Consider the following 23,711-nt stretch of genomic DNA (forward strand, 5'->3'; position numbering starts at 1 on the left):
TGACTTTTACAAAAGGGGTAGAAAAAAAAGTTTGTGGTTTATTTATAAAATCTGCTCAACAGAGCCAACATCTGGGATTGAATATAATACATCAGGAACTCACTGTAACTAGGTTTACTATTATTTTGTTTTGGAGATAAAAGGTTGGAAGCTTCTTGAGCTGGTTCAGAATTCCAATTTAGTCAAGCTATGACGTTATGAAGCAATATATAACTTCTAGAGAATATGGGCGTGTTTTATTTTTCATCTTTACCCAGTTATGGGCAGAAAATTAAACTAGGTAGAAATTAACTCTATCAACACAGCCCTCAGAAAGTGTTTTCAAAATATGATAAAGAAATATTTGCTTAGCAGTTTCTCGTTTATTTAAACCTAGAAATAAAGTTCAATTACATTATCTGTTTCCAGGGAAGAGATAAATCAAGAGCCGGCAGGAGTCTTACAGTGAAACTAAACTCATTTTGCTAATTGTTTATCATTTGTCATTCCCTACTCCTGGAGCCTACAGGGAACCTAAGGCTTTTCTAAAAGAAATTAAGAAAATCATTGTGTCCTCTGAGCCTAAAAATGAAGTTTCTTTTACTTTTTTAATCTTTTGGTTATAGGATATTGAAGTGAATTCAGCAACAAAATATTAACTACCAAACATCTAGTTTTAAGATCGTTCACTTTCACCTGAGAAAAGGGATGAGAAAGCTATTATATATTATTATAATATTATATATTATATCTATTATACATTATGTATATATATTATATATAAGGATGAGTTAAGCTCTTATTATGTACAAGGCACAAGACAAATAGACCAATGGATTTTGCTCCCTGCCTTCAAGAAGCTTGTGTCAACTGTGGTGGAAAAAAAAAGATACTAACCAAAAAACTGGAGAAATTATTGAATATACAAAAAAAAAAATCAATGGATCTGACTTTTAGAACAAAAGGCGTTGCCTCTAAAATAAGGGGAGAAAATGGGTTGGAAAACAATACTTGTGATAAATACATCTGATAAAGGTCTCTCATTTAGAGTTAACAAGGAGTTGAAAAGTAATACATCATTCCCAATGGAGAACCGATCTAGGGACCTCAAGAAAATTTTTGAAAGGAAAAATACAACTAATAATAACCACACATGAACAGTACTACACCTACAGCAAGTTCCCCACCCATGGGGCAAAAAGGAGCACCTTTCAAAGTCCAGAAGAACACCCGTACTCCCTCCCTTAAAATATAGCCTTGGTGCCAACTGACTCAGTATTCGGAAACAATAACAACAATATGCATAAGACTAAAGCAAATGATGCCTTCCTTGCTGCCAGTGAGACATTCCATACTCTGAGCTTTGGGGATGAAGAGTTTAAAATCCTACCAACCACTCCACCTCCAGCATCAGACTTAGGGCATGTCATATGTACTGTTACCCTTTCAATACCTTGGTGATACACATCTGGCACAAGGAAATTAATTTACACCTCACTTTCTCCTTGAATCTTCCTTCTATTATAATATCAAGAAACCATGTGGAACAGGATGGTATACTCCATGGCAGCGGATTGAATATGGAGCATCCTGCCATTTCATCAAGCTCACCCATTGACTGTGAGGTCTACTGTCCATATGATAATAATGCTTGTTCTGGAATTGTGTTTGCTGCCCACCTCACAACCATTCACTAATCTCAGCTCAGTGCCCAACTGGGATTAAATTTAGGGGGCCTCTCTATGCCTCACACATTGTCTTCACCTCCCACCAGCAAATCAGTAACTCCTTCCCTGTCAAGCCCTATCAATGAAGATGATGCAGATGAGAAAGAGTCATTGGGGGGGCAGAGCCAAGCTGGCGGAGCCAAGCTGGCGGAGTAGAAGCACGACCTTCCCGCAACTCCGGCTTCTACCCTCCCCAATCCATGTAAAAAGGGGACTCTAAACAAGCTTTGGAGCTGCAGAACCCACAAAATGACACAGAGAAGCTAACCTCCTGCTGAGGACAGCCCGGCAGGCCAGCAGGAATCCAGCACAGTGCTCTGGGGGCCGAGCGCAGCCCCACGCCCAGGGCGGGCCTGACCAGCCACCAGCCAGAGGGACTCTAGATCAGCAGCAGCTGTGGCCGTTTCCAGATTTATCAACACATAGACACAAAGGACAAAGTGAGAGGTCAATACAGTCTGGACTTTGGGAACAGTAAGTGGGAGTGTGTGGCTTTTACCCCAGGACGAGAAGCCGCTGAGACGTCGGCCGGCGTCATGTGGCGGCTTCAGCTCCTGGCCTGCAGAGTGTAGGGGGACCAAGCACCAGTCTGAGGGGTAATCGCTCTTGCTTTAACCTGCTTGGATCTGGATTGCAGTCTAGGGTGGAGGTTCTGGGGTGTGTGTCCAGCTTGCCAGAGCGTGTGGAGACCTCAGAGAGGGCACCTATCTAATACCTCCAGCAGCTGAGAAAACCCCAGCGTTTGGGAGGAAAGCTCCCCTGTCTGATGGCAGAGTCCTACGGCGGCAAAAAGCCCATAAGTCAAGGAATTGAGTGGCAAAATGAGCAGGCAAAGGAAACAAAGCAGACAGAAGATTCCAACAATACACTCCTATTTTGGGGACAAAAAGGAGCAAAGCATGGAACAGAAGGAAAGCAGTGAAGTCAGAACTCCTGCACCAAAAGCTTCAAAGGAAAATACAAGCTGGTCACAGGCCATAGAGGACCTTGAGAAAGAGTCATTGGAGAGAGAAGAGCTGCTCCAGATTGACAAGAAGCCCACAATTCCAAAGAAAAAGAAGAATCCCAATGAGCCACAAGAAACCAATGTCAGACTATGCCCTAATTTTCATTGACACAGAAGCAGCAATTAAAGGTCAAAACCCCAATGCAACCTTTGGAGAAGTCTCAAAAACTGCAGCACCAACAAGGGAGAGCCTGCGTGAAGGACAAAAGCAGGGGTGTGAAAGGAAAACTGAGGCTGCCCAGGAAGAATAGCTAAAGGCACTCACTGCACATCAGGCAAGTCTTGCTCCCAAGCCTGCTGCAGAATGGCGGAAGCACAGACAATTACAGCAGGCTCTGGTGTCTACTAATTTATCATCCTCCCTTCTCTTTCTCAACATGCACCAATGTCAGACTTGCCTACAGTCACTTCCCAGGGTAATTGCTCCTAAAGAACTAACCAGGAGGCTGCCAATGAATCAAACTGTAGCTACCGCTACCACTGCAGCCAACACACCAACAAACATTTCAGCCTCATTAATTAGCAGGATAGGAACAGCTATGGTTGCCACACCATCTCAGGGCAAACCCAACAGTATCACATACAGTTGCAGCAGCTACAAAAGATGCACCAGCAAATCTAATAACAAATGCAACAACGACATTTTCAACACAACATGCAACAGCATTTGCATCAGCACCAATATATCCATGAAATCCATCAACACCAAATGCAGCAGGAGCTACAGCATGTTCAGTTGCAACAAATACAGCAGCAGGAAATGCGACAAATGCAGCACCAGTCTCAGGCTTCTCCTTGGCAACACCCCCTGTAGCTTCACAACTCATTTTCCTGCCATTAGAAGTCCCCAGCTAACATCTCAGCAACACCAGTCACAAATACAGGCCCAGACACAAACTCAAATTATTATCACTAGTCCAAATCTTCTGAAGACAAATGCTGCAAAACTGATTTGCATTTATTTGGGAAGAGATGATGTAAGGATAAATCATATTTGGCTAAAACTTTAAATTGTTGACAGGTTAGGTAGGGGTGCATGATAGATCAATGGTCCTGAGAGAGTCAATAAACAACTATAATATAGCTGTGTGTCATCTTTTAAGTAACTACAGATCATTTGGTTTTTAAAGAAATGAAAAGCTGTGCTCTTTTAGGTGATGCCTTTTTAATTTCTTCAAGCTTTACCTATAATATGTGAATCCAATGGTCTAATAAATGCAGGACAAAATGAAGAAAAAATTTTAATTGAGATATTATACTATCTTTTAGTCATTAAATTAGCAAAATATGAACGTGATGAAAATTCATTTTGGTGCTGTAATGGGGGGAGACTATAGGCAAATACAAATATTTTGAAGAACATAACAATATATAGTAACTGTCACAAAACCTATTACTGGAATTACATCCCAAGAACATTACTGAAAGGGGAAAAGGACCTATGTACAAAAGTCTCTATCTGTATGGAGGTGGGGCAGGGACAAAAACAACGTGCAGGCCCATCCATTGGGGAAAGCTGAATAAATTAAGGTACATTAATGTGCCCCCACAAACTCCTAATCCAATGCCTCATGATGGTGTGTGGGTGGCTCTGAGTTCTAAAAGGCTCTTCAAGCATAGTGTAAACTTTAGCAAGTGCTACACTATGCTGGAAGAACCTTGTAAGTATGGTCCTAGCCACAAATCATCCACTTTCAGAGGATCAGGCCAGCTAAATAAATACAAAGAGGCTTATCGCTTCCTAGCAGGCCACTTGGTGAGAGTTCTTTGGCCATGGCAACCCATGAAATAAAGAAAAATAGTAAACAAATCTGTCCTTCATAGTTCCCTTATATTTTCACAGTGACAGAGCAGGAGAAAGAGGAATAGAGGGTAGTGATAATAATTCCTTTTTAGAACACATATAAATACTGATTTACCTATTGGCATTCTAAATGTAAGATTTCTGTCTTAACAGTTACATGAAGGAACTCAATCATGTTAGTCTTTACATTCTTAGCATAAATCAAATGAGAAGAAAGACTAAAGAAAGTTGTGACTAAACAGAAGAATGTTTCACATTTCCTTATACAGGAAAAATAAAGGTGTTGGTGGAATTATCTTTTCATTCATCAAAAGCAAGAAGGTACTTTTCATGGGACATCTGGTCATTTCATCCTGATGAACCCACAACATACATCTGCAAAATAACCATTATGACTTAATTGCAGTATCTATTGCAAAGAGGTCAGCAGATGGAGAAATTCTTCAAAAAACCCATTCAGAATATACTGGAAAATGAATATGGTATAAAAACAAAAGGCATCAAAGAACAAAGCCCTCATTGAGACTTTCCAAATTAAATCAACATAAACTTCAATATGGTGACTTAAATGCAAAGACATGTAAAACAGAAAACTGTGCAAGATGTTCACAAACACAATTCAAGAGTAAGAAACAAGAGTTTAGTAAAAGGCTTATAAGATTATTATATTAAAGATTATTACAAAAAATGTTACACATATAACATGACTACATTCTTCTGGAAGATTGTCAGGAGGCAATGAGCATGGTGAGTACCAAATAATATCACAAACAAGGAAGTTAATTATAATTAGTTTAATTTTGGCAGACAAGAAACAACTGTCAGAATCATTTCTAAATCAGCTGCACATAGTCAGACTATTAAATTAGAAGAGCCCAATATACATACCAATATTAAAAGAATATAAATAGGGTCAGCTAGGTGGCGCAATGAATAGAGCACCAGCCCTGGAGTCAGGAGGACCTAGGTTCGGATCCAGCCTCAGACACTTACACACACACACACACACACACACACACACACACACACACACACACACACAATAGTCATGTGACCTTGGGCAAGTCACTTAACCCCAACTGCCCTCCAAAGAGCAAAAAAAATATATAAATAAAATAATTATTTCTAAAATTATTTCTAAAATAAAACAATGATTTGCAATTGAACAACTCCAAAGCTACTAACACACTCCAACCTATTGACACATACAAAAACGGATAAAAAGAATTTTTATTTATCATCATTTCCTAAAGAAATTTAACAGATGTATACCAATTGCCACAATGAGACAAATATAGCTTAGAAATCCCATCAGTTATCAAATATAGCTTAGAAATCTCATCAGCTATCATATACTTGCTCTCCCTTACCAGGCAGATAGATTTGGCAGTCGAGGAAACCACAAGAATACAAATTAATTTGTGAAATATTACCCAGGAGAATGGTGAAATATTATGAACTGTAGTACCTCAAACAATGAGAAGTCTGGAAGAAAAAACATCTAAAAAAGTTTGACAAGAGATCTAACTAAGGCAGGACATCTCAAGGACATTTAAAAACAAAACGAGAAAAAGAACAATGAACAAAATAAATTGAAAAGATATTATAGAGAGAGTTCTACAACAAACTTCTCTATCAATGACAGTGGAAACACCCATATTTGGACCCTAACATCCCTGATGTGTTGCATGAGAAGTAAAAATAGCTCTGAAGAAAACAAAGGTGGGAAAAAGTACAGGCAAGATAGAAGGGGTTCATGCTAGAGGCAACACAATTTTGAGGACACTGATGGATTAATTCTCAAGATATAAGAAAGAGTAAAATATGTCAAAGGCTTAGAAAAAAACCATGGACCCTATTATCAAAAAGGACATCAGAGAAAATACCAGAGCTATCAATCCATATGCCTACTTTCCCACCTCTGCAAATTTTTTAAGAGAATAATCTGCACATGCATTGGGTGAATCTTTCATGAAGGTATGAAAAGGGAAGAGGCAATCTTTCCTAAATGATAGCCTATAGCGAAACAGAACTTTATAGTCACACAACTGACTGAAAGGTAAAGAAAACACAAGCATATACTGTGCTTATTGTGCAGGGAATAGTAACAAGCATTCGCTTCTCTACAGCAAAATGCTACCTCTTTATAGGCTCTCCTCTTCTAGCTAGTCTCCCATGCATAGTGAGATTGCTTAAAAGGTAACAGATAAACTTGTTCAATGACACTGAATATTAATATACAGCAAAGCATAAAAAATAAAGACTAAGACATTTCCTTGCCAAAGTCACCTGACATAGTACAGGATGTTCAGCAGAGAATCCAGATTGAAGAGGGATTGCCTATGGGGTGAGCTCTTCTAGAAATGCCTGTCTGTGGTTAACATTATATTAACTAAATGAAGCCCCAGAATGTTGCAGAACCACCTAAAAGAATTCTATATTCTCACAAGTTCAAACTAACTATTCATAAAGAATAAACCAAGTGGGTGAAGAAAGCCTGCTGTCCAGATATACAATTGTATATATGACCCATAGATCTGGCTCATCAGTACATTTCTCCTTGATAGAATCTGATGTTGGACAATGAATTGGGCCCTAAAACAAAGAGAAAGAAAGTGGTTTGGATTATCCTGGGGAAAGGGCAAAGCTCCTTTCCTGACCCCAGGCTTTCCACGAGGGTCCATCTTTTCAATACTAACATTCCACCAATTTTACTATATAGCAATGAGACACAGAATACAACTACCTCTGAAGAATTAAAAGTGAATATCACAAAGAGAATAATGGAGACGAATATGATGGATGTGAGTGAATTGAAACACAGAACTGACAAGGAACTCCTGTGAAAAACAAGAGTAAAAATATCATCAAGGAAGAAAAGATGCCCTGTGCAAGTGGCAAGAATGAAGGATGACAGGTGGACAAGCAGGTGGCTCCCTTCCTTTCCCCCAATGGCAAAAGAAAACAAGGAAGGCCTCCTTATAGCAAACTTTCGAGAAGACTTGAACCTAGATGTGAATGGGGATATCTAGATTACTGGCAGGAACTCCCAAATTAATTGATCTATTTGAGTAATCTTTCCAGTGAAACTATACAGCTGTAAATCATGGAATCACCATCTCTGAAACCACAGGTCATCCAAAGAGCAATAGGTAAAGAGGTACCCAGTAGGAGCAAACAAATTACAGCCTATTACCAATAAAGAAACATGCAGGGGAAGTAGCATAAAAAATACCAGAGATGGATGACCAGAAAAGGAACAGAGCTAGACAGATAGTAGAAGCAATGGATGACTGATGGGCAGCCTATGTCTTCCACCAGTGTCCATTCAGTGCCAAGCAATCTAGAAGCTCCCAGTATGTTGAGCAGACCCCTGTGGAAAAAGGATATGAATACGAGTCACCCAAGAAGACACAACAGATGAGTAGCAATGGGCACTACTGGATGGAATACCCATATTTTTAAGATCACAGATCCAATGAAATATATTAATATCATGGCACCATAAAAAATGCCAAAGTAAAAAGTGTAAAAACACTGGAAATTAAATATATAAAATGATGCAAAATCAAGGTTAAAAGAAATAAAAACCTATTGGTTGAAATCATATTAAAAGGAAAGACAAGAGTACACCACTGGATTCGGAATGGGACAAAGGACAAATGAATGTTCTTGTTCCTATGGTTAAAACTGTATTTTTCCCTCAGTAAAAATTTAAATGATTTTAACTTTAGAAATTTCATCCTGCTTAATAATATTTCTTTTGGATGTTAAGATTACAATACAAAATATTATAGAAAAATAAGTAACCTAAAAGTACAAATTTTTTTTTAATGTTTCTCAAATAAAAACAACTGACTTTCTCAAAAAGGATGAACTTCAGTAATGAGTTAAAGTTCTCTAAATCAGAAAAGCCTCAGTAATATATCACTAAGATAAGGAAGGTTTATAAGCTGTCAGTGGATAGAATCAACAGTAAAGTTGTAGAGTAGGGGAATCAAGTATAAGACAGGTAGGAGGTTTAGGAAGGACTCTGAATGCCCAGCAGAGCATTTTGGTTTTGCCCCTAGAAGCAAGAGACAGCCCCTGAAGTTTAAGTAGGGAATGACATGGTCAGAGCTACACTTTAGGAAAACCACTTGAGTGGCTGAATGGAGAAAGGACTGGATTGAGAAGAGGTTTGTAGCAGGCTGACCTACCAGCAAGCCATTGCAGCAGTCCAGATGTGAGGGGATAAGGGTCTGTACCAGGGTGGTGGCAGTGTTGGAGGAGGAAAGGAGGCATATATGAAAGATACTGCAAGGTAAAAATGGCAGCCCTTTGCAATAGCTTGGATACTGGGGTGAGGGGGAAGGGAAGAGTGAGAGATAGTGAGGAATCCAGGATGACTCCTCAGTTGGGGGCCTGAGGGACTTGGGCAATGGTGTTGTTTTATAGTGAAAGGGAAGGTCTTAGGGGGAAGCATAGTGAGTTCCATTTTGGACATGTTGAGTTTATGATGTCCATTGAAAATCCAGTTTGAGATGCCTGAAAGGCAGTTGGAGATACAAGATTCAAAGTCAGCAGGGATTGGGACAGGAAAGGTAGATTTGAGAATCATCAGTACAGAGATGGTAATTACATCCATTGGAGCAGATGAGATAACCAAGGGGAACAGTGTAGAGAAAAAAGAGAAGAGGACACAGGACAGAACCCTGATGGACACTAGGATTAGAGGAAGTGATCTGGAAGAGAAAACAATGAAAGAAGACAAGGAGGAACAGTCAGAGGCCTAGGAGAACCAGGAGAGCACAGTGTCCTGAAAACCTAGGCAGAAGAGAGTATCAAGCATGAAAGAGTGATCAGCAGTGTCAAAGGCTGCAGAGAGGTCAAGGAGAATGAGGATAGAGAAAAGACCAGTGGTCTTGGCAACTAAAAGACCTTGAGTAACTTTAGAAAGAGCAGTTTTGGTAGAATGATAAGGTCAGAAGCCAGAATAAAAAGGGTTAAGAGGAGAAAAAGTGGGGGCACTCATTGTAGATGGCCTTTCACAGGATTTTAGGGCAGAAAAGACAGAGGACAATAGTTAGCAGGGATGGAAGGATTAAGTGAGGGTTTTTTCAGCATGGGGAGACATGGGCATGTATGTTTGTAGGTAGTAGAAAAAGAGCTAGTAGAGAGAGAGAGAGATTGAAAATAAGTACAAGAGTAGGGATGACAGCGAATGGGGGGGATCTGTTGTAGGAGATGAGATGGAAAGGGATCACTTGGCCAGTGAGAGGGGTTGGCCTTGCTAAGGAGGAAGCCAACTTCATCATGTGAGATGGAGGAGAGTATCAGAAGGCATTTGAGTGATAGGATAGGGGGGAGGGGGGAAGAGGAAGTTCACAGCAAATAACCTCAATTTTTTCAACTGGGAAAAAAACTAGTTCTGCTGTTCTTTTCAAATTACAAAATCAGCCAGTTCAAAAGGTCACTTTAGTATTAATCTAAGCAGAAGCAGCAGGTATAATTTCCTATTTCTCTAAGCAATAGAACCAAGGAAACCCCCATAAGCACAGAATGGTGGCAAAGTGAGACTTCATATCCCAGGCTCGGCCTGGCAGCTGAAGGGGATAGAGGCCTTTGCCAGAAATGAGTAAAAAAGCAGGATATCCTGCACAACGCAGAATACTTTTTTAAAAATCTGATTGTGTATATCCGCCACATGTCCCGTCTTGAAACATGGTATATATGTATTATAATAGCCAACTTTCTAGAAATTTTCTATACAAAGCAGGAAAACTAAGAAGAAAAATAATATTCTGGAAAAGTTCTTTTTTCTTACTTCTTTAAACCAATTTTGCCTTCCAAGGTCAGTTTCTAGTATGCAGCTGACCTATCAAGTGCTAGAAAAAGGAAGGCTATTTCAGGCCTCAAGACTACCAGTTATGCTATCAATTATAGATCTGAAAATACAAAAGCTCTTCACATTGTCAGAGTACTAATGGACTGAGCAAATCAGCCCAGTGACAGGTATTTTGCAGAAGCACAAGCTCATCTTACCTGGAAGATTACCCTTTGAGATGGTATCTGTATCCAAATTGTAGGTGTCCTGGAGACGCAACAAGGCTTTGGCTGCCCCAGTCTGATCTTCATCATTTGGGAAATACTGTCTCTGAATGGTCAAGTTGGAAATGAAGCCTGTAAAAAGAAAGACAGAAGAATTAAGCCTCCAGATTCTATTTAGTTCATCATTTCAGAGTTTGCACATAGATCTGTAAAGAAAGACCATCAAAACTATTGTTACAGATAAAAGAATAAAGAGTCTTTGTATTTGTTAAGAACTCAATTACTGAAAGTGATTCCATCTGATCAAAATTCTGTAGTACGTTTAATAAAGAATGCAGAGGCAAATCTCGGTCTCTTCCATATCAGCACCTATAACTGGGATAAAAACAGGCTCAAAATTCAGTACTGGGGAATTGATGATTACATTGCTTGGCAAGAAAACAGGAAGCACTATCATAAGGGATTTATGAAGGATAAACAAATTTGTGGTTTTTAAGTTAAAAACTCTTTGGTCTATTAACAAATTTTTTTTTTTAAGCAACCGGGGTTAAGTAACTTGCTTAAGGTTACATGGCCAGTTATTTCTGGGTGTGGTGCTGAGTGTCTGAGCCCGAGATTCGATCTCCAGGTCATCCCAACACTGGAGCCAGTGTTCTTACTGGCTGAGTCACCTGGCCGCCCCTCTATTAACAAATTTTAATAAATGAAAGGGCTTTAAGCTAAAAAGAAGTAGGGAGGAAGAAGACTGCCTGTTTATGTCCTACATAGCTACAGTTAAGGAAGAACAGCCTTCGAGATGTCCATAGGTTCACAGGAGGAAAAGAAGAAATCCAAGAAAGAAGCCTGACAGAAGTAAGACACCTGACTTCAAACATCTATATACAGAAATGAAAGCAGAAGACCAAAATCAAGGAGACAAATTTGACTTCATAGGTATCACTTAGACTTTAGTGATAGGATGAAACCCATGACTAAATATGGCCCTAAATAAGCATTCCTTATTCAAAAGAAAGGGAATAGAGAATGGAAGATTATATATTAGGAAAGTATATTTATGTAAGGAAATCCAGAAACCAGAGGAGGAAAAATACATGTGGAGAATATTTGGGTGAAAGTCAGAGGGAGAAACAGTTTTTGTTATGGAGTAGCCTAAAGATCAAGACTAGGTAGCACAGTGGATACAGCGCCAGGAATGGTCAGAAAGACTCATCTTCCTGTGCTCAAATCTGGTCTCAGACATTCACTAATTCCATGACCCTAGGCAAGTCATTTAGCCCTGTTTGCCTCTGTTTCCTCATCTGTAAAATGAACTGAAGAAGGAAATGGCAAACCCTTCCAGTATCATTGCTAAGAAAACCCCAAATGGGGTTACAAAGAGTTGGACACGACTGAAAACAATTGCCCACCAAAAACAAAAAAGAGGAAAACAGATGAGACATTTGGGGAAACAGATGATAAGCCACGAAACAGATCATAAGTCACGAAACAGCAGTGACTGGAAATCTCAATTATTCAAGCACCTGTTCTCCCCTCTCCTTCTCTAAGTAAGAGCAGTTAATGACTTCTTAACCTGACAATGACAATTTCATTCTCCAAAATGTGCAGGGAGCCAACAAGGGGCAATCCTATTCTGGAGCTAATTCTCACTAATAGGGGAAAATTGCTGAAGCAGAAGTGGTAAGAGAAGGGGAAAGAAGGGGAGTGACAGAGGAAATCTTGTGGTAGTCTGACAAGGAAGCTTGATTTGGAAAAAAAGAGATTTCAAAGGGAGAGGGAAGACTGTTAGAACTGCATAGGAGAAAATCGGCCCAGAAGGGGTAAGAAATCCTCAAGAATGAAATTCTGAGGACACAGAAACAATTTGAATGAGGAAGAAAAATGAAAAATGCCTGAAAAGACTACTATGGATTCAGAAGAAATTTTGCCAACTAACCTATATCTTACAAAGAAATGTACACAAGATGGAAGCCTCTTAAACCTTAAACAAGGTTAAAGAGGCTGGTATAAGAACAAGGCACAAACCTCTAAAAATTAATTCCATAAGTGTTAAAACTTGTGGTGAACTGAGACTGGCAGTGGCAGGAAGCTCACAACTGCTGGTTTGTTTTTGTTTTTAGCAATATTGAGAGAAAAAGGACTATCACAGAAGATGGACAGAGCCTTTGTTTAGAGCAGGGAGGAACTGGACTCTAATAACTGGTTTTTCTCTATCAAGAAGACCTTTGCACCAGAAATGAGAGAACAAAAAATTGCTAGCAAGTAACTGAGAGCCAAGATAAGGAAAGCAAAGGAACAAGAACGTCTGGTTGTCCTTGATGGATTCAAGTCAGCTGTCCCAGATGAAGTATATCCTGAAACAACTGGCAGATGTGACTGCTAGGCCACTGTCAGTAATATATGAAGCATCATGGAAAATAAGAGAGGTACTGTAAAGGGAATATGAAAGGGCAATTCTTGTCCTGATTTTCAAAAAAAGAGGAAGAGAACAGAGTATATAAACTATAGGTCAATAAGCCTATTCTCTATTTCTGGAAAAAATTCCAGACTAGAATATTAAAGAGATAGTTAATGGACATCTAGAAAGGGAAACAGTGATTATAAATTGTCAAGTCAGCATCAAGAATAAATCATGCTTAAAAAAAAGGTCATGCTAGACAAGGAAATTGTGTTTCCCTTTTAAGAGTTACTAAACTTCATACATTAGAGAAATACTATATAGTTCCCCTAGATTTTAGGAAAGAATTTGATAAAAGTATCTTCTTATATATTTGTAATATTCTTATAATACATATAAAAGCATTTTCTCATAGAGAAAATGGAGAGTTGTGGGCCAGATGATAATACAATTTTAGAGATTCAGAACTGACTTGAATTGCCAGATTCAAAGAACAGCCATGAATGTCTCTGTCAATGTGACAGGAGGTCTCCAGGGGAGGATTCAAGGGATCTGTGCCTATCTCTACACTGCTTTCATTTTTTCCCCGACTCACATATAGTCATAGATTTCTGGGAAGGTTAGCTAACACAATGGGTGAGTCAGGACCTAAAAAGATTCACTGGACTAAATCTAATAATAGCTTGTAATTTAATAAGTGATAAATGTGAACTCTTAACACTTGGGTTTAAAAAAAACAACTTCACAAGAACAGGATGGAGAAAGTTTGGTTAGTTCTTTAAGAAAAAAGATCTGGGGCAACTAGGTGGTGCAGTGAATAGAGCATCGGCCCTGGAGTCAGGAGGACCCAAGTTCAAATCCGGCCTCAGACACTTAGCACTTACTAAATGTGTGACCTTGAGCAAGTCACTTAATCCCAATTGCCCTGTCTTCCCCACTCCAAAAAAAAAAAGACATTAAAAAAAAGAAAAGAAAAAAAGATCTGTGGGCTTTAATGGACTGCAAGCTCACTATGAGTCAGGAGTACAACATGGTAGCCCAAAAACCTAATGTAATGTTGGTCCGCATTAAGAAATGTATGGCTTCCAGAAACTATCCCAGAGAAGAGTTTACAAGAATATCCAAGTATACTCCTGACCTAACTAGACCATATCTGGAGTACTGTGTTTAATTCTGGATACCAGTTTAAGGAAAAATACTGATTTATAAACTGGGGAATGTCCAAAGGATGGCATGATGTCCAAAGGGTGAGAAGGGCCTTGAGGTTTATGTCATATGAAGAGGGGTGGAGACAACTGGAGATACTTAGTCTGAAGAAGAGAAGGGGGGGTGGCATGATCATTGTGTTTAAATATAAAGAGGGGTTGTTACACAGAAGAAGGATTAGGTATATTATCTTTGGTCCCTGAGGGCTGAACCAAGAATAATGGATGGAAGTCATAAAGATGCAAATTAAAGCTTAATGTCAGGAAGAATTCCTAACAATTAGAGCTTTCCAAAAGGGCAATGGACTGCCTTAAGAGGGGCTGGGCTCCCTTACAATGAAGGTCTTCAAGAAGAGGGGCAGACCACCATATGTCAGGTTTGCTATAGTAGTAAGTGTTCCTTTCATGTATGTGTTGGACTATGTGGTCACTGAGGTCTCTTCCAGCTCCCAAATTGCATGATTCTGTGGCAACAGGGTTTTCGGGACAGCTTGAAGTTAGCTAGGCAAGATAAGATCTGGACTTCAAAATAAAATGTTTTTAGGTTCTTTAGTAGTGTTGTTTTTAGGCATGATTTGATTTCAGGCATTCGACAAGTAAAAAAAAGTCTTTAAAAAGATTCTGATATCCAAAGATATGGGTTTCTGTTAGCTGTCTTATATAAGATCAAAAGCATTCCACAAGAGATAAGTGGCCAAAGGATATTAACAAATGTTCCTCAAGGGAAGACTGCCAACTGTTAACAATCCTATGAAAGAATGATCTAAATCACTTAATAACAACAGAAATAAGTGCAAATCAAACAAAACTGAAGTTCTTCCTCACACTCAGCAAATTGGCAAAGATGACAAAAGACGAGGATTATGGGAAGATAGATATACAGTGATTGGTGGAGCTCTAGACTAGTACTACCATCCTGGAAAGCAATCTGGAATTATACAAAGAGAGTGATTAAAATGTCCACACCTTTAAATCCAAAGATTCCACTACTGGGTACCTACCTCAAGAAAGCCAGTAACAAAAAATCAGACCCCAACTACACCAGAATATTTAGAGTACCACTTTTTGTGGGAGCAAAGAATTAGGGGAAAAGTATATGCCCCTTGATATGGGAATGATTTCTTCTTGACTTTCATTTTTGAAGAGGACCAAAGACATCGATGATGTCTTGACTTGCTCATGAATTAGATCTAAGTAAAGTAAAGCTGCACAAAGCCATCAGCTTTACTCTCTCTTCCAGAGTCATCAAAATCAGGAAGACTGGCAATGGTCCAGGATGCAGGGGATGACCTTGGAGTCTTTGATGTCTGACCAAGCTCTAAGCACTCCATAGCACCTGCTTCAGCCACCTTAATGGGCACTGGAACAAAATGTTCTCATCTACCCATTCCACTGGGGGAAGTCTTCACATGATTGGGGGTAGACACCCCCCTAAGTCATCATCTACTTCAAAGAGGTCTAAAGTCAAATGAAATATGTTCAGTTTGAAAAACCAACTACTGAACATGTAAAAAATTCCATGTGGAGGGTAGGGGGAAAACCTCAAAATGTGTTTTTCTATAACAAAGCATGAGAACTGCAATCTTTAAGAAAAAAAAAGGAAATTAGCTGACTGAATGTTTATAATAACATTATGGGACATAACTTCACTTTAAATCATTGAGACTAACATTTTAAAGGACTTCTAAATCATTCAGTCTTACTCCTTAAACCAAAATAAATTTCTGTCAGCATTTCAGTGTTACTTCCTACAGATCAACATCAAATAATCCCATAAACAACTACTTCGATTTGTGAATAGATCATTACATGGTGAGTGACACCTTACCTTTTAAGAAATATCTTGTCTTGTACTTGCTTATACTCCACAATTCTCTTTATTATTTGTGAAACTTTTGTAATCATCTGACCAGCACTTCATAGAGAGCTCAGATCTTTTTCCACAGAGGCTTTAGCTTCCTAAGGCATGAGCTGAACTCAATTTTCTACATGATTCTGGTATTAAGTATCTGAAACATACCATTGATCTTGCCACCCAAAAATGTACTATCTCCATGTTGAAGAATTCTGAAATCTCCTTGTCCGATCATTATGTACTGGATTTCCACTCTCTTGCTACCTTCCTTTCCTAAGCCCTACTTTTCATCCACACTCCAACCCCTTTCTCCTTCAATTCTCACCCAAGCTATCTCAACTCCACACTGTTCTCTTCTTTTGAGTCCTGAGACTCTTCATAATTTTTCCAATTGTGCCCTGTCAAGCCTCAGCCTTAAATCACTCCAAGAGCTCAATCCAGAGCCATGTAGAGAATGTAGTTTGGCTGGCCTGGGACCCTCCCCAAAATGGAGGCCCCTGGAGGAACTCACCAGTGGGAGAAGAGTGGAGGCATATTCCAAGGTGAGAAGGCTCCAGGCACTGAGGAAAGTTACGGGGTGAGACAGCAGCTGAAGCACAGTGGCAAAAACCAGAAAATAAGGAGACCAGGTAGAGAAATGTAGAACAGTGGCTGGCCTGGGTCCCTCCCTATAATGAAGGACCTGAAAGGAGCTCACCAATGGGAGAAGGAAGAAGAATGCTCCCAGGGGAAAAGGCTGCAGGGGAAGATGGATGTTCCAAGGTGAGGAGGTTCTGAGAGAAGTTGTTCTGGGTAGTACTGAAGAAAAATGCCTATGGGACATCCAAGTTCAAAATATTCAATAGGTATTTGATAATGCAGAACCAAGACTCAGGAACAGATAAGACTGCATAGGTAATCTGAAAGACACTACTCTATGTAGAGATAATTGAGTCCATTGGAGCTAGAGAAGTCGCTGAGTACAGATAAAGAGAAGAAAAATTGCTCAGGACTGGTATTTGAGATTATGTCCAAAACTGCAGTTCATAAAATGAGTGATGATTCAATAAAGAAGATGAAACAGAAGCAGTCAAGAAGCCAGAAGGAAAACAAAGAAAAAGCAATGTCACAAAAGCCCAGAGAAAAGCCAGAGGTCCACAACACCAGAGAGGATGAGAACTGACAAAGGGCCACTGAATTTGGTCATTAAGAGATCACAGATAACTTTGGAGAGGGAAGTTTCCATTCAGCCATGGGGTCAAAATGTAGTAAGGAAAAAAGTTTATCAAAGAAATATCTGATCAAAAGATGATGGGCCTCATTCCAAATGCAGGGGACGGATGAGAAAGGATCCTACAAACCTCCTGAGAAGTGACACACTCCATTTCTTGATCACTTCTTTTCCATATGGATAATTTTGTTTCTACATTTTCAACACTGGCTGTTGCTCAGTCTGAGAAGATTGATACTAACAATTCCTAAAATTTGGAGGGGGGAGAATTATATCAGATTAGAATATTACATACACTGACTTTAAAGCTGTGGGTTGTTTTTTTTTTTTTCCTGATAAAACTATACCCTCAGCTCTTCAGAGGCTTAACTTCAGCTTTTTTTTTAACTCCAGGACACAACACAACAATTAGCTTTGATTCCTTGTGATTGTCAGTATTTCAACAATTTTTTTAAATTAATGCACTGTACCTCAGTGGGTCAGGGCAGTACATCAAATTTTTTTTTTAAAGCAATTGGGGTTAAGTAACTTGCTCACGGTTACACGGCCAGTTGTTTCTGGGTATGGTGCTGAGTATCTGAGCCCAGATTTGATCCAGGTCATCCTGACACTGGAGCCAGTGCTCTTACTCGCTGAGCCACCTGGCCGCCCCTAAGCAATTGGGGTTAAGTAACTTGCTCAAGGTTACACGGCCAGGTGTTTCTGGGTGGGTGCTAAGTGTCTGAGCCCGGGATTCGATCTCCAGGTCTTCTCAACACTGGAGCTGGTGCTCTTACTCTCTGTGCTACCTGGCCACCCCATAGTACATCAAATTTTACAAAGTTGGTCATCAAAATATATTCAAGGCAACTCAAATTTATAAATATCTTTGCTACTTTTTTCCATTCCTGTTCTCCTTTTAATTGTTTTTGATCCTTAATATTTTGCCAGCCACTTTTTTGAAAATTATTTGGGAAGGGAGAAGTCATGATAGTATAATAAATTCGTGAACTTCTAAATTAATTCATTTAACAAGCATTTACTTAGCAACTGTATTCCAGCAGAACAGCTGATTAGAAATAGTCATACTCAGAATGTTTGTACTTAAAACAAAACACCTTCATCTTTAACAGAGGAGCCTAATTAGAACTATTACCATTAAATTATTATTTGTCAAGTAATCAGGACTGGAACTGGATAGCTTTCAAAGCCTTAACTTCTTTGCCACTGCTTCCAGTCGTAAGCAAAAAATTCCAAAGACAAAAGTCACTGCATTTTTTTTAACTAAAAAACTCAAATGTATCAAATGTGGCATCATATTCAATTGGGGGATGAGGGAAAAGAAAGACAAGATGTGTTGTCACTGTTAAGAGGTTAAATAATTTCTTTAATTTTGAACCTGTACCCAAGTAAACCTCTCTTCTAGGAGTGAGCAATGAGGTAGCAATCTGAAAAGAAGATTACTGAAGTAAGGAACTTGGCCAGGGACAGTGACATATTATTGTTCATTGCCCCTAAGGATATGACTATATCATGTCTGATTTCCTAATGAGCTGGAAGTCAGGGAAGGTATAGAATATAATGGAGGGTATAGAATCAGACTAAAGGGGAAAGCAGAGGAGAAAGTCTTGGAGATACTAAGCTAAAGGATGAAATCACTGAGATGTAGTCTCACAGTCCCAGGACACAACACAACAAGAATGAGTCCAGATGCCAAAGAATACACACACACACACACACACACACACACACACACACCTCTAAACCCACCAGAACAATCCCACTGGGGAATTTATTTTGGGCAAACCAACTAGGACAGGGGATATGGGAGAAGAGAGCACTTCCAAAATATGAAGCATCCAGATCCTTAAGAAGGTGATGGAGGCAACTCCAAAGCTTCTTATGGTCTGAAGACACATGAAGGGGGAGAAATCTTGGGAGTCTAGATAGACAAGGACTTAGATGCCTAGGTAAGACTTCTCCCATAAACCAACGGCTAAGTTCCTTCAAGGTCATAAATCCAAAAGACCAATCTGTCATGTGTAAGGAAAAAAAGGAATTCATATAAATTGGCTCCCCCACCCAGAGCTATGATTAGAAAAGCAGATTCTGAAGGAGCTAAGCCACCAAGCCAAATCTATCATCTAGAGACTGGAGTCAAACTTTTCATCCAACTCAGACAAGACCAAGCTAGCTGAACCTAGACAAGATTGTGAAGAGCACCAATTAGGTGAAGAAGGATATCCAAGAAGAAAGTCTAAATTCCTGATAGCTTACATGAAAAACTAGGATTAATTAAATAAGACCTCTAACATAACTTTTTCCATTTGATTTATGATTTGTTCTAATTCCCTGATATATTTTCCTATACTACTTCTAATGGAAAAAAAACTAAGCAGCATTATGTTCTTTTTTCAGAGAACAAAGCAAAAGAGAACCAATCAACCAACAAAAAAGCTGAATCCTTCCTCTTGCAATCGAGGATGATGGCAGCAAGAACATGGCACCAGGCTGGCTAGCCAAGTCTTGGTGCTTTATTGGCAGAAAAAAAAATTGAGATCACAGATAAAGCATACCTGGTTAATATTTCAGTTTCTGTACAAAACACTCTGTGCCTCAGGATTAACTATCCTTAGTCTTAGCAATCACCCCTTCAGACTCACCATCTGACATGTCTTTAAGGACCAGATTCTCCAGTTCACCCCACTCAGTGTTCAGTCGTTTCATTAGCTTGAATGCATTTACAGGATGTCCCAGGAACCCCTCTGGGTCCTTTGTAGCTGTGCTGGTTAGCTGATCTAACTTCTCTGCCCATCTAAACATACAAAACAAATGAATCAAATAGGTATCAATTAAAAAGGAAATCTTTTTAAACACAAGGCATGCACACACGTACGTGCACACACACACACACACACACACACACGAGATTTGATGCTTTCAATAATCTAAAATTTAGTGGTGGATGTGATCTCCTGACTTGCCTGTGTACCTACACACCAAGAGAATGCAGCTGCCTATTTTGATCCTCAGTTTGAGATGTCCCATATGGGTACAATGTGACTTAGCACCTCCCACTATCTCAGAAAGTTTATTCTGAAAGGGTCCATGTAAGTACCTGTCTAAAAATAAATTTTATTGCTTGTCCTTAAGCTCAAGAAATTACTTTGTAACTCAGTTTGCTCCACTCAAATTGTGTTTATCCGACTTGTCAAATAAAGTTGCCAGGGAGGACTTTGTTAAAGATTGACTGAGTCACTTGGAATTTAAGCTTTATGACTTGTTATAAATGCAGCAGGCAGCATGGAGAACTTGGAGTCAAGATTTAGGTTTGAACCCCACTTCTGATGGTAACAGCAAGCCGACTTTATTTCTGAGCCTCTGTAAAATGGGAATAATAATACTGATCTTTACAGGGTTCTGAGGCTCAAATGAGATTCTACGAAGAAATATCATTTTTTGATTTGGTCCAGACCTGTGATTTCATTGGTGAGGGGAAGTCGAGGGAAAATTCCCTTCATGGAACTCATCTGTAACTTTCTGTCTCAAGAGTTGTCTTGGACACTGAGATGTTAAATAACTTGGCCAGTCACTCAGCTAGCTCATGTCCAAGGCAGGACTAGAACCTGGATCTTTGTGTCTCCAAGGCTAACTGTCCATCCCCAGTGTAATGCTGCTATATATCATCATTATTAGTATTATTAACTAATCTTATTCTCATTTTTTGATAGACTTTTATATTCTATCTCTGCCCAAGTGGCTGGGCTGGCCTATCTCTGATCTCTCTTCTGATAGTACTGTCCAAAACACCCACCGTCCCAGCCCCAGTCCCTATGGCTAGCTCAGCCCTTGTCCTTGTGTGCTGCTTCCCTCCCCCCATGCCTTACTCCAGGCCTGGCTAGGACCTCATCCTTTCCAAAGGCTATCCCCTGGGCTTCCCTTTCCAAAGGAACATTTGAGGTCTAGGTACCCTGGATGTATCCCTCACACATCCTTGCAACTGTCCCCACCAAAGCACATTTGTGAAACCTGCTACTTACTTTTTCACTTGTTCCAATTTGACCTCCTCAGCTTTAATATAGTCTTTCAGGGACGTTACCAGGTCTTTCTCAGTGTGGATTAGATCTGTCATATGACCTAAACAGGAGAAATTTTAAGAGTGATATTATCAATTTTCTCTAATCTTTAAAATTTTGAAAAGTGGTAAACACATGGAGAATTCTGTTATAGAATTTAACTGGAAAAGAATCGAGAACTGGAAAGAATCTTGTTCTACCAGATGTTTTTCTGGTAAACAAGAAGATGTAGCCAAAAATTTCCTTGAACATGTGTTCAATTTCTAATTTTTAAGCTACTAAATTTTCCAAGCTTCAGTTGGGTTATCAAATTGTCTTTTCAGCTAGAAATTTTAAAGAAAAAAAAAACTCCATATTCACATTTCATTGTCCAGAATTAAAACTCCATACTTAAAAAAAAAAAACTTAGGTTTTAATTTTTTAATCCAAAAGAGAATACACTTATGGTACTTCACAACTGATATTTGCTCAAGAAATGGTCACAGTAGGTGATGACAAACATTTGTAAAGCATTCTGAGGTTTGCAGAGCACTTTCTTCACAACAACGATATTAGACAACGTTTCAGGCATTATTCCCGTCTTACACATAAGGATACTGAGGCTTAGCGAAGAGGGCTAATTTGCCAATGGACACAAAACCAATAAGGGTCTGAGGTGAAACCTGAACTTCAGATCTTTCCTAACTCCAAGTCCACTGGTCTTCTCATTAAACCATGCTGTACCTCTCCATTATTTTTCGTGTTAATTCTTATGATTGAGGGGTCACTGATGTATGGTTGACTCTGCTTACTGGTTACAAATTAGATAATAATTTGTAAAGCACTTAGCACAGTACCTGGCATATGGTAAGCTCTTAATAAATGTTTATTCCTTTCCCTTCTTCTTATGAGGAAGAGGGTTTTTTTTTCTTTTTTTGTTGGGGGTAAGGGTGGAAATGGGGGAATAATAAATAGTGCTGCAAAAAAAAAAAAAAAAAGAATGAACAAGTACACAGAATGAGATCCAAAGCTAAAAAGACAAACAGAGCTGCTTTGAAATTTGCATTAATTCCATGTATTATATGGTTTAAAAAAAAAAAACAACCTATATACCTAATGGAGATTTGTGATTTCCTGCACAATCCTCTCTTCCTATTTTTCTTTGTATATGGAAATGCTCACGTTTGCTGGAATTTATCAAGCTCAGAATAACAAAAAATTAAAACTGCATTTTTAAAAGGATTACTTTTTAAAAAAATGATTAGGAGGGCCACAGAAATATGCATTATCCACGTCAAAGTTTCAGTTACAGGGTTATGCTGCTATAGCAGCCAATAAGACAAATCTTCATGTAAAACAATAGTGATATATAGCTCATTTAGGGACCTGGAATTTTTATTTTATTTTTAGTATTAGAAGGAGCTTTTAGAATGGGAAGGAAAGAATCAGGTTAGTGCTGTGATAGGGAGGAGAGGGGGAGCAGTAAGTAACATAAATACTGAGCGAACTTGTTTACGTAAAAACGGAACCAGTTCTTACCAATTGAAGTGAAGAAATCAGTATGGGCCAAAGAATGGCGAAGCAGGAGTCCTACGATTAACATGCACCAGAACATCCTGGAAGGTGTAATTTTATAGACTGTCACAAGACCTAGAAAAGGACATTATCACAATTGGTGTTTTAACTTTCTGAAGAATTCAGGTTTTTGTGATTTGTTTTAGCGAATAAAATCCCTAAATGTTGCTATTACATAATAGATTTGAACTCCTCAATGGAGTGAGATAGTGACAATCAAAAACCAGTTACAACTTGTTTCTCAGTGAGGCTGTTTTGATAGGCATTTTCCATTGCTGAAAGGGATAATTTCTATGTACAAAGAACCAAATATTCCAACATCTTTTCCTTAGAACAACAACCTAAAGGAATAGCAGTACCAATTTCAAACAGAATCAGAATTGGAATCAGAGTTGGAAGGAATCTTAGTGATGATCTAGTCTAATCTATACTTGAAAAATAATTGCCTCTACAACATAACTCAGAACAGATTAGTGCATTAGATGGAGCATTATCCATTAGTGGATAGAGTACTGGAACCTAAAGTCAGAAAGACCCGAGTTCATATCTGGCCTCATACAATTCCTAGGTCCATGACCCTAGGCAAGTCACCTCACCTCTGCCTCAGTTTCTTCAACTGTAAAATGGAGATCATAATAGAACCTACCTCTCAGGGTTGTGAGGATCAAGTGAAATATTTATAAAGTACTTGTACAGTTCCTGGCACAAAGAAGGTATCTAATTAATGCTTATTTCTTTTCTTCTTTCATCTAACCTGTCCTTAAAGGCATCTATTGAAGGAGAACCCAACACCTCCTAAGGGTAAACCACTCAACTTCTAGATAATTCTCTTAAGAAAATGTTCTTATATTAAGCCATAAATCACCTCTTTGACCCCACCCAGACCCACTA

At 39.0% G+C, this 23,711-nt stretch overlaps 1 protein-coding gene and 1 pseudogene across 4 annotated transcripts in view; one reads left to right on the forward strand and one right to left on the reverse strand.

Moving 5' to 3' along the window:
• The window catches only part of P4HA1 (prolyl 4-hydroxylase subunit alpha 1), a 69,277-nt gene that overhangs the window by 27,700 nt on the left and 17,866 nt on the right, over nucleotides 1-23,711 (reverse strand). For all 4 annotated transcript variants that reach the window (XM_069068204.1, XM_069068202.1, XM_069068203.1 and 1 more), the window contains 4 exons: nucleotides 22,785-22,895; nucleotides 21,231-21,327; nucleotides 19,854-20,005; nucleotides 10,541-10,678 (listed from right to left, as the gene is read on the reverse strand). In XM_069068204.1, coding sequence (XP_068924305.1) covers nucleotides 10,541-10,678; nucleotides 19,854-20,005; nucleotides 21,231-21,327; nucleotides 22,785-22,860 — 463 coding nt within the window. In that variant the 5' untranslated portion in view covers nucleotides 22,861-22,895. Of the gene's footprint in view, nucleotides 1-10,540; nucleotides 10,679-19,853; nucleotides 20,006-21,230; nucleotides 21,328-22,784; nucleotides 22,896-23,711 lie in introns of those variants that run through there.
• On the forward strand, nucleotides 1,133-9,291 carry LOC138146383 (TOX high mobility group box family member 3-like; annotated as a pseudogene).

The sequence above is a fragment of the Petaurus breviceps genome, unplaced genomic scaffold (assembly GCF_028583685.1).
Source record: "Petaurus breviceps papuanus isolate PSGF00001 unplaced genomic scaffold, PetGlider_PUasm1.0 90762, whole genome shotgun sequence".
Taxonomy (NCBI): domain Eukaryota; kingdom Metazoa; phylum Chordata; class Mammalia; order Diprotodontia; family Petauridae; genus Petaurus; species Petaurus breviceps.